The sequence below is a fragment of the Phaethon aethereus genome, assembly GCF_964289735.1.
Source record: "Phaethon aethereus genome assembly, chromosome: 25".
Lineage (NCBI taxonomy): Eukaryota > Metazoa > Chordata > Aves > Phaethontiformes > Phaethontidae > Phaethon > Phaethon aethereus.
The window spans coordinates 1,411,536-1,422,659 of record NC_138601.1 but is presented as its reverse complement, the minus strand read 5'-3'; the positions used below and the strand labels follow the sequence as shown (position 1 = coordinate 1,422,659).

The 11,124-nt window shown below is 61.2% G+C and overlaps 1 protein-coding gene across 1 annotated transcript; it reads left to right on the top strand.

The window, feature by feature from the left end:
* Window positions 1–4,727: 4,727 nt before the first annotated feature.
* On the top strand, window positions 4,728–5,719 carry LOC309413566 (feather keratin Cos2-3-like). The gene has a single exon (XM_082010738.1). The coding sequence runs from the start codon at window positions 5,372–5,374 to the stop codon at window positions 5,702–5,704; it is 333 nt and encodes a 110-aa protein (XP_081866864.1). The 5' UTR covers window positions 4,728–5,371; the 3' UTR covers window positions 5,705–5,719.
* The last annotated feature ends 5,405 nt before the right edge of the window (window positions 5,720–11,124 follow it).

Sequence of the window (11,124 nt, the reverse complement as noted above, 5' to 3'; positions counted from 1 at the left end):
GCTTAGCGACCCTCTTTCAGGGGTTCTGGGGTCTTTGCAAAGGAGGCAGGAAGAGGCGCGCCTGGCTCTCTGAAGACATGGCCCTTGTCTAACTTGCCTGTTTCTCCCTCTCTTCTTTCTCTCTCCTCTCTCTGTTGTCTGCTGCTCCCCTGGGCTGTGAGCCCCTGCTAAGCCCCAGCCGAGGAAGGACCCGCTGCTGCTCTCCCTCTCAGGGGCGGGCGGGCGGGCAGCCAGGCCGGCAGACGCCCGGTGCAAACTGCACCCTGGCCAAGGGGCAAAGACTCCTAGGTACCCCTGGTGCTCCCTGCACCATGGCCCCCACTCAGAGGGCCTCCTTTCCCTCTTTCCACTCATTAAAGTTCTGCTGCATCCCAGCCTGGGCCTCTGCGTGGTCCTTCTCTCTCGGGACGCTCTCCCCAGCTGCCAGAGAGAAAGGTGTCGCTCTGGGGACATCTTGCAGGCACAAAGGAGAGCCATCGGCATTCCCGCAGGAAGGGCAGGCTGAGACACAGCCGGTGGGCTCCTTTCAAGACGCTGTCCCTTGCAACTGAGGAACATGTCCCCGGCTCCCGCAGAGCCCAGCAGCCGTCAGGGCCTGCCTCGCTGCATCCCCGCACACAAACGCCCTGCTCAGCCTTGCAGCATGTCCTGCAGGTGATGAGGAGCCCAACCAGTGCCCGCGTGAGGAGTCCATCTCCCCAGCTGCGCTGGGGATGGCAGCGGCACTGGGAGCTGCTGCTGCACCCAGCCGCACCCGTGCGCTCTCCCTGGCAGGCGGCTCTTGCTTCAGGAGGGCCCCTGTCTCTGTCGCAGGGGTAGTGGTGCTGGTGGTGCTGGTGGTTGCATGACAGGTTGCTCCTCACACGCCCCTGTGCTCCTCCCTGCCATCTCTCCCGGGTGCACCTCTGGCAACAAGACACCTCTGGCAACAAGACACCTCCAGCTACAACCTCTCTCTCCCTCAGCCGAGGAGGAGAGGAGGGCTATGCCTCGCCCACCTCCCTTTGTGGCTTCCTACTACAAGCTGTTGCTCCCGCAGCGTTTCAGCTCTCCCTGCGCTGACTTAACCTTCTTCTTCGGTCTTGTGGGGATCTGGTCTATCCCCAGTCAGGCTGCCAGCATTTCGTCCAGCACAGCTGGAAGAGGCGGAGTTTCTAAGTGCAGGTGTGGTCTGTTTCCTGAACAGCTCACTCTCTGAGTCTCTCTAGGCATGCATGCAGAAACAGTACACAGGAGGATTTGCGTTGTCTGCAAGAGAGATGTGTGGAGTCTTGCTCCCCGTTTCACGCCCGTTGCTCACAACACATCTCCCATCCTCTGCCACGTGCCATCTGCGGCCTCCACCCCCCAGGAAGGAGAGCTCCTGGTTTTGCCAGAGGGTCAGGACTCTCCTCTTCCCCCTCCAGCGCTGCCAGTCCCACCGACCCGCCACCCTGCTCCTGCCCAGCCTGACACCCCTGCGTCACCAGCCTCCGCCAGTCCCACCAAGGCTGCCGCTGGGAAAACCTGGACTGTGTCACGCTCTCCGCTCAACAGAGTGCCCAGGGAGCTCCCAGGCAAGTGGGAGCTGAAGCTTGCCAGCTCGTGTGCTCTCCTCCCGCTGCCAGCTCAAAGCCGCCTCCAAACCTCAAGGTTCCAAAGGGTGCAACAAAACGCTCTGAGGGCTGTCTGGGATCCCACACCTCTGCCCCAGGGAGCCTTTCTACTCACACTGCCTGGCGGTTAAAGCACTGGCCGGGCCAAACTCAGGGAATCAAGCGGCCCCCTCTGCTGGGCGCCAGGCTCCCCGGTGCCAGAACCAGGTTTTCCAGCGCTCTGAGCCTCCAACTGGGGCAGCCAAGCCGCAGCTCGGCCTTTCAAAATCCTCTGGGTGCCAAGGGCCCTGAACATCCTCGCAGGCACCCACACGCGCTCGTAGACTGCTGCCGCTTGTAAAACTCCAGGCCAGGCTGCCCAAGGGGGGCCGTGCACCTAAGACAGGCAGGTAGGAACCTGCTGGCAGTTCCCAGAACTGGAACTGCAGTGCTCAGGCAGAAGGAGACAAAGGAGGCGGACGGGGACACAACCCTCGCAGCCATCGCCAGCAGGGCCAAAGGCTCCCCGGGCAACTTCTCTGGCCAGCCCGCGCACAGCCAGCGACAGGGCGGCGTCTTTGTCAGAGCACACATTCACGCCGAGCAGTGCTGCTTTTCCCCTGCGTGGTGACGCCAATCCCAATCCTCACCTCGCCCTCTCCATCCAGCACTTCTCGGCACATTCAGCTCTGCTTCCATCCTCCCAGGGCTTTGTGCCCACACGGTAAGCCTGTCTTTCTTACCTGAGAGAAGGCCACTGGGCGCAAGCCACCACTCATGGCACCGGGTACATTTTGTGTGGAGGAGGAGAAGGCAGCACACTGCGAGTGGTAGAAAGATTGTCAACCATGTCCCACAGGGAACAGCTGTCTGTTCCGCATAACTGATCAGCCATGGATTTTAGCAACGATCCCCCAACAGAATAGCGCCTCCTCTTTGTGACCTCTCCATGCCTTTTCATACCATAACTACCCAGTTGCCACCCCCACAAATTGGAGGGGCTGCCATTTCAAGCAGAGCGCCCTGTCTCTGGACAGCAGCTGGCAAGCACCTTCACAGCTCTCGTGCCTTGGGAGCAGTCCTTTAGAGTGGGATGGACATTGCTCACCAAGTGGTCCCACTGACTGTAAGCGTGAGGTGCCCACACAGCCCCACCGCTGACAATCACGTCCCAAGGAAGCCCAAGCTGGGTTGCACCACCCTACCCATGCAGAGCAGCCATCTCTTTGCCACGGAAGCCATGTACGCTGTGATCAAGGCAATCGCACATACTGCCTGCAAATTACTTGTTTCATCAGAGTCATTCCACGTATAGGTGTTACACATGGGCATTGTGCCAGGAAAAGCCAAGCAATCCCTGCAGACGGAGAACGACTCATGAACGACATCCATCAAAAGAGCTCTACGTCTCCGCTTGCCCTGCGTTGCCTTGCCTCGATTGACTTTTCCTCGCTTTGCCTTGCCTCGCTTTGCCTTGCCTTGCCTCGCCTTGCCTTGCCTTGCCTTGCCTTCCCTGCGCTGCCCTTCCCTGCCCTTCCCTGCCCTGCCCTTCCCTACCCTGCCCTGCCCTGCCCTGCACTGCCCTGCCCTTCCTTTTATCCTATGCATGTTTCCCATCCAGTGTGTAGATCCTTCTCCACTGTCGCTGCAACCCCTCCTTCTCCATCCCACCGCCCCTGCTCCTGGAAGCAACTTGCCCCGATGGCACACTCCCAGTCCTTCCACCAGCCTTGTACATCCTGGCAAATACCTCTCTGCTTCCCAGCTTTCTTACTGCTTCCTTCACCTCCGGCTTTTTTGGGCTCCAGATCAGTGCGTTGAGCAGAGGCAGCACCAGCACTGTGGGAAGACGGACATTCCCCTGTCCCGGGAGAGGCTGGTAGTGGGGCGGGTGAAGATCAGGGACCATGGCCCAAGGAACAGCACAACCACAGCCAAGTGGCAAGTGCCTCGCGTCTCTCTTCTGGTATGAGCTGCCAGGTGGAGAGCTGAATCACCCCACAGGAGCCCCACAAGGCCAGGTAGCAGAGCAGGGAATTGGTGCCACTGTTGGAGACAAGGAGCGCACCAGTCCAGCAGCTCTGAGCACAGGCCAGCTCCGGCAGCACCTCCCAGAAGCAGGAGTGACTGACATTGGGGCGGAGGCTGGGCAAACGGGCACTGGTGTGCCAAGAAGGGGAGAGTGGCCCCAGCCCTCCGGCCTGCCGCCACAGTGGCACTGACCTTCTCGCGTGACACTGGGGATCCCCGGGGCTGGCACATGGCCACAGATCAGTCGTAGGCCACGAGTGCGAGCAGGAAGATCTCAGCGCAGGCGCTCTGGTGGAAGCAAGAAGAGCCGGGCCACACGGCTGACAAAGGAGCGTATCATCTCCTCCACAGGTAGGAAGCCCAGTGGCATCTTGAGCATCAGGATCAATGAGGGGCCGATCACCGAGGCCCAGAATCCAAGAATCGATGGGGCTGGAAGGCGCCTCTGGAGCTAGTCAGGGCCAGCCCTCCTGCTCAGCGCAGGGTCAAGCAGAGCAGGTTGATGTCAGGACACTGCCTGGTGTGGTTCTGAATATCTCCAAGGACGGAGACTCCACAGACTGCCTGGGCAACGTCTGCCGGGCTCGGCCAGCCTCGGAGTAGAGGAGTTGTCCCTCATGCCCGTGTGGAATTTCCTTTTGCACTGCCCCAGTATGCACGCAAGGGCAAGTCAGCAAGCACCCCTGCCTACGCATGGGCAACGGTGGACTCGCCCCAGAAGGCACGGGGAAGCCCCTTTGCGGGGCAGGACTGGAGCACCCTGGGGAAGCACAAGGCCCCAGACACACTGGTAATGTTGGCATCAGCAGGGGACCGGCACAGAGAGCCCAGAGGGTGGAGGAGGCCCAACAGGCGCACCAAGGCCTCCTCAGAGCGGCCTTAGGAGGAAGAGTGTCAAAAGCGGCAGCTCTGACCACCTGCCGGCAGAGGCAACGGCCAGTGACCATCAGAGAGCTTGGAGGGTGGGAGAAAGGGGACAACGTGGCACATCATCCCACTCGGGAGCCCCTTGGCACCCAGGCGAGGATAGCAGGGCCGGGAGCATCAAGGCCCTTCCTGCCAATGGGGCTGCAAACCAGCCCACTCGAGTGCCCCAGGCCAATGTCCCCAGCCTGCACGCAATCCCTCCGGCACTTGGGACTCATCCTCTGCTGGCACCGATGCGCTCCTGTCCCAGAAATCCTTGGGCCTCCCACCCCAGCACCGAAAAGGAGCCTTCAAGGGGGAGCGGGTACGGCCAAACAAGGAAATGAAAAGGCAGCCGTGCAGGAAACCAACACACAGCCCGTATCATTAGCTGGCATGTTTTGCATTTCAGATGAGCTTCTCGGAAAATTATTGCTTCCACAGAGGCTTCCTCTGGACCTGGGGCAGTGCAGCACCAGTATAAAAGCCATTGCAGCTCTTCACTCTCCCATCCGCTTCGCGCCCCTTCTTCTCCTTCTCCTGCGGAAGCAAGTGAGTTGGAAGCTCTGCGCTATACTGGGGCTTGGGGCTGCCTGTCCTGTCAGGGGGAGCGGGGAGAAGGTCTGGCGTGGAGAGGGGCTGGGTCTGGGCTGAGGGGACTCTTGGGCTCTTGGCTAGGAAAGAGCTCTCCTGGGCCTGCCTCGCTGTGCTCGGTGCCCGGGGGGACAGGCAAAGAGGCGCGTGGGCCTCCCTGCACAGCCTGTGCCTTGGCTCCCTCGAGGCGGGTGGACACGCTGCTCCTCACGTGCCCCCGTGCTCCTCCCTGCCCTCTCCCCCAGGTGCACCTCCAGCCCCGAGACATGTCCTGCTACAACCAGTGCCTGCCCTGCCAGCCCTGCCAGCCCTGCCAGCCCTGCCAGCCCTGCTGCCCGACGCCGCTGGCCAACAGCTGCAACGAGCCCTGTGTCAGGCAGTGCCAGAACTCCACCGTCGTCATCGAGCCCTCCCCCGTGGTGGTGACCCTGCCCGGCCCCATCCTCAGCTCCTTCCCGCAGAACACCGTTGTGGGATCGTCCACCTCCGCTGCCGTTGGCAGCATCCTCAGCTGTCAGGGAGTGCCCATCAACTCCGGCTGCTGTGACCTCTCCTGCATCGGCAGCCGCTACTGCGGCAGAACATGCCTCCCCTGCTAAAGCTGCCGCAGGCGGCCCCACAGAAGGACCCCCAGGAACCCGGAAGACGCTAACGGACTGAGCACGGAGCTCCTGGCAATCGCTTTCAGGGGGGCTGAGCATCCATGGCTCCACCTGCAAAGGAAGGCAGGAAGAGGCGCGCCTGGGCTCTCTGAAGACATGGCCCTTGTCTAACTTGCCTGTTTCTCTCTCTCTCTTTCTCTCTCCTCTCTCTGTTGTCTGCTGCTCCCCTGGGCTGTGAGCCCCTGCTAAGCCCCAGCCGAGGAAGGACCCGCTGCTGCTCTCCCTCTCAGGGCGGGCGGGCGGGCAGCCAGGCCGGCAGACGCCCGGTGCAAACTGCACCCTGGCCAAGGGGCAAAGACTCCTAGGTACCCCTGGTGCTCCCTGCCCCATGGCCCCCACGCAGAGGGCCTCCTTTCCCTCTTTCCACTCATTAAAGTTCTGCTGCATCCCAGCCTGGGCCTCTGCGTGGTCCTTCTCTCTCGGGACGCTCTCCCCAGCTGCCAGAGAGAAAGGTGTCGCTCTGGGGACATCTTGCAGGCACAAAGGAGAGCCATCGGCATTCCCGCAGGAAGGGCAGGCTGAGACACAGCCGGTGGGCTCCTTTCAAGACGCTGTCCCTTGCAGCTGAGGAACATGTCCCCGGCTCCCGCAGAGCCAGCAGCCGTCAGGGCCTGCCTCGCTGCATCCCCGCACACAAACGCCCTGCTCAGCCTTGCAGCACGTCCTGCAGGTGATGAGGAGCCCAACCAGTGCCCGCGTGAGGAGTCCATCTCCCCAGCTGCGCTGGGGATGGCAGCGGCACTGGGAGCTGCTGCTGCACCCAGCCGCACCCGTGCGCTCTCCCTGGCAGGCGGCTCTTGCTTCAGGAGGGCCCCTGTCTCTGTCGCAGGGGTAGTGGTGCTGGTGGTGCTGGTGGTTGCATGACAGGTTGCTCCTCACACGCCCCTGTGCTCCTCCCTGCCATCTCTCCCGGGTGCACCTCTGGCAACAAGACACCTCTGGCAACAAGACACCTCCAGCTACAACCTCTCTCTCCCTCAGCCGAGGAGGAGAGGAGGGCTATGCCTCGCCCACCTCCCTTTGTGGCTTCCTACTACAAGCTGTTGCTCCCGCAGCGTTTCAGCTCTCCCTGCGCTGACTTAACCTTCTTCTTCGGTCTTGTGGGGATCTGGTCTATCCCCAGTCAGGCTGCCAGCATTTCGTCCAGCACAGCTGGAAGAGGCGGAGTTTCTAAGTGCAGGTGTGGTCTGTTTCCTGAACAGCTCACTCTCTGAGTCTCTCTAGGCATGCATGCAGAAACAGTACACAGGGAGGATTTGCGTTGTCTGCAAGAGAGATGTGTGGAGTCTTGCTCCCCGTTTCACACCCGTTGCTCACAACACATCTCCCATCCTCTGCCACGTGCCATCTGCGGCCTCCACCCCCCAGGAAGGAGAGCTCCTGGTTTTGCCAGAGGGTCAGGACTCTCCTCTTCCCCCTCCAGCGCTGCCAGTCCCACCGACCCGCCACCCTGCTCCTGCCCAGCCTGACACCCCTGCGTCACCAGCCTCCGCCAGTCCCACCAAGGCTGCCGCTGGGAAAACCTGGACTGTGTCACGCTCTCCGCTCAACAGAGTGCCCAGGGAGCTCCCAGGCAAGTGGGAGCTGAAGCTTGCCAGCTTGTGTGCTCTCCTCCCGCTGCCAGCTCAAAGTCGCCTCCAAACCTCAAGGTTCCAAAGGGTGCAACAAAACGCTCTGAGGGCTGTCTGGGATCCCACACCTCTGCCCCAGGGAGCCTTTCTACTCACACTGCCTGGCGGTTAAAGCACTGGCCGGGCCAAACTCAGGGAATCAAGCGGCCCCCTCTGCTGGGCGCCAGGCTCCCCGGTGCCAGAACCAGGTTTTCCAGCGCTCTGAGCCTCCAACTGGGGCAGCCAAGCCGCAGCTCGGCCTTTCAAAATCCTCTGGGTGCCAAGGGCCCTGAACATCCTCGCAGGCACCCACACGCGCTCGTAGACTGCTGCCGCTTGTAAAACTCCAGGCCAGGCTGCCCAAGGGGGGCCGTGCACCTAAGACAGGCAGGTAGGAACCTGCTGGCAGTTCCCAGAACTGGAACTGCAGTGCTCAGGCAGAAGGAGACAAAGGAGGCGGACGGGGACACAACCCTCGCAGCCATCGCCAGCAGGGCCAAAGGCTCCCCGGGCAACTTCTCTGGCCAGCCCGCGCACAGCCAGCGACAGGGCGGCGTCTTTGTCAGAGCACACATTCACGCCGAGCAGTGCTGCTTTTCCCCTGCGTGGTGACGCCAATCCCAATCCTCACCTCGCCCTCTCCATCCAGCACTTCTCGGCACATTCAGCTCTGCTTCCATCCTCCCAGGGCTTTGTGCCCACACGGTAAGCCTGTCTTTCTTACCTGAGAGAAGGCCACTGGGCGCAAGCCACCACTCATGGCACCGGGTACATTTTGTGTGGAGGAGGAGAAGGCAGCACACTGCGAGTGGTAGAAAGATTGTCAACCATGTCCCACAGGGAACAGCTGTCTGTTCCGCATAACTGATCAGCCATGGATTTTAGCAACGATCCCCCAACAGAATAGCGCCTCCTCTTTGTGACCTCTCCATGCCTTTTCATACCATAACTACCCAGTTGCCACCCCCACAAATTGGAGGGGCTGCCATTTCAAGCAGAGCGCCCTGTCTCTGGACAGCAGCTGGCAAGCACCTTCACAGCTCTCGTGCCTTGGGAGCAGTCCTTTAGAGTGGGATGGACATTGCTCACCAAGTGGTCCCACTGACTGTAAGCGTGAGGTGCCCACACAGCCCCACCACTGACAATCACGTCCCAAGGAAGCCCAAGCTGGGTTGCACCACCCTACCCATGCAGAGCAGCCATCTCTTTGCCACGGAAGCCATGTACGCTGTGATCAAGGCAATCGCACATACTGCCTGCAAATTACTTGTTTCATCAGAGTCATTCCACGTATAGGTGTTACACATGGGCATTGTGCCAGGAAAAGCCAAGCAATCCCTGCAGACGGAGAACGACTCATGAACGACATCCATCAAAAGAGCTCTACGTCTCCGCTTGCCCTGCGTTGCCTTGCCTCGATTGACTTTTCCTCGCTTTGCCTTGCCTCGCTTTGCCTTGCCTTGCCTCGCCTTGCCTTGCCTTGCCTTGCCTTCCCTGCGCTGCCCTTCCCTGCCCTTCCCTGCCCTGCCCTTCCCTACCCTGCCCTGCCCTGCCCTGCACTGCCCTGCCCTTCCTTTTATCCTATGCATGTTTCCCATCCAGTGTGTAGATCCTTCTCCACTGTCGCTGCAACCCCTCCTTCTCCATCCCACCGCCCCTGCTCCTGGAAGCAACTTGCCCCGATGGCACACTCCCAGTCCTTCCACCAGCCTTGTACATCCTGGCAAATACCTCTCTGCTTCCCAGCTTTCTTACTGCTTCCTTCACCTCCGGCTTTTTTGGGCTCCAGATCAGTGCGTTGAGCAGAGGCAGCACCAGCACTGTGGGAAGACGGACATTCCCCTGTCCCGGGAGAGGCTGGTAGTGGGGCGGGTGAAGATCAGGGACCATGGCCCAAGGAACAGCACAACCACAGCCAAGTGGCAAGTGCCTCGCGTCTCTCTTCTGGTATGAGCTGCCAGGTGGAGAGCTGAATCACCCCACAGGAGCCCCACAAGGCCAGGTAGCAGAGCAGGGAATTGGTGCCACTGTTGGAGACAAGGAGCGCACCAGTCCAGCAGCTCTGAGCACAGGCCAGCTCCGGCAGCACCTCCCAGAAGCAGGAGTGACTGACATTGGGGCGGAGGCTGGGCAAACGGGCACTGGTGTGCCAAGAAGGGGAGAGTGGCCCCAGCCCTCCGGCCTGCCGCCACAGTGGCACTGACCTTCTCGCGTGACACTGGGGATCCCCGGGGCTGGCACATGGCCACAGATCAGTCGTAGGCCACGAGTGCGAGCAGGAAGATCTCAGCGCAGGCGCTCTGGTGGAAGCAAGAAGAGCCGGGCCACACGGCTGACAAAGGAGCGTATCATCTCCTCCACAGGTAGGAAGCCCAGTGGCATCTTGAGCATCAGGATCAATGAGGGGCCGATCACCGAGGCCCAGAATCCAAGAATCGATGGGGCTGGAAGGCGCCTCTGGAGCTAGTCAGGGCCAGCCCTCCTGCTCAGCGCAGGGTCAAGCAGAGCAGGTTGATGTCAGGACACTGCCTGGTGTGGTTCTGAATATCTCCAAGGACGGAGACTCCACAGACTGCCTGGGCAACGTCTGCCGGGCTCGGCCAGCCTCGGAGTAGAGGAGTTGTCCCTCATGCCCGTGTGGAATTTCCTTTTGCACTGCCCCAGTATGCACGCAAGGGCAAGTCAGCAAGCACCCCTGCCTACGCATGGGCAACGGTGGACTCGCCCCAGAAGGCACGGGGAAGCCCCTTTGCGGGGCAGGACTGGAGCACCCTGGGGCAGCACAAGGCCCCAGACACACTGGTGGTGTTGGCATCAGCAGGGGACCGGCACAGAGAGCCCAGAGGGTGGAGGAGGCCCAACAGGCGCACCAAGGCCTCCTCAGAGCGGCCTTAGGAGGAAGAGTGTCAAAAGCGGCAGCTCTGACCACCTGCCGGCAGAGGCAATGGCCAGTGACCATCAGAGAGCTTGGAGGGTGGGAGAAAGGGGACAACGTGGCACATCATCCCACTCGGGAGCCCCTTGGCACCCAGGCGAGGATAGCAGGGCCAGGAGCATCAGGGCCCTTCCTGCCAATGGGGCTGCAAACCAGCCCACTCGAGTGCCCCAGGCCAATGTCCCCAGCCTGCACGCAATCCCTCCGGCACTTGGGACTCGTCCTCTGCCGGCACCGATGCGCTCCTGTCCCAAAAATCCTTGGGCCTCCCACCCCAGCACCGAAAAGGAGCCTTCAAGGGGGAGCGGGTACGGCCAAACAAGGAAATGAAAAGGCAGCCGTGCAGGAAACCAACACACAGCCCGTATCATTAGCTGGCATGTTTTGCATTTCAGATGAGCTTCTCGGAAAATTATTGCTTCCACAGAGGCTTCCTCTGGACCTGGGGCAGTGCAGCACCAGTATAAAAGCCATTGCAGCTCTTCACTCTCCCATCCGCTTCGCGCCCCTTCTTCTCCTTCTCCTGCGGAAGCAAGTGAGTTGGAAGCTCTGCGCTATACTGGGGCTTGGGGCTGCCTGTCTTGTCAGGGGGAGCGGGGAGAAGGTCTGGCGTGGAGAGGGGCTGGGTCTGGGCTGAGGGGACTCTTGGGCTCTTGGCTAGGAAAGAGCTCTCCTGGGCCTGCCTCGCTGTGCTCGGTGCCCGGGGGGACAGGCAAAGAGGCGCGTGGGCCTCCCTGCACAGCCTGTGCCTTGGCTCCCTCGAGGCGGGTGGACACGCTGCTCCTCACGTGCCCCCGTGCTCCTCCCTGCCC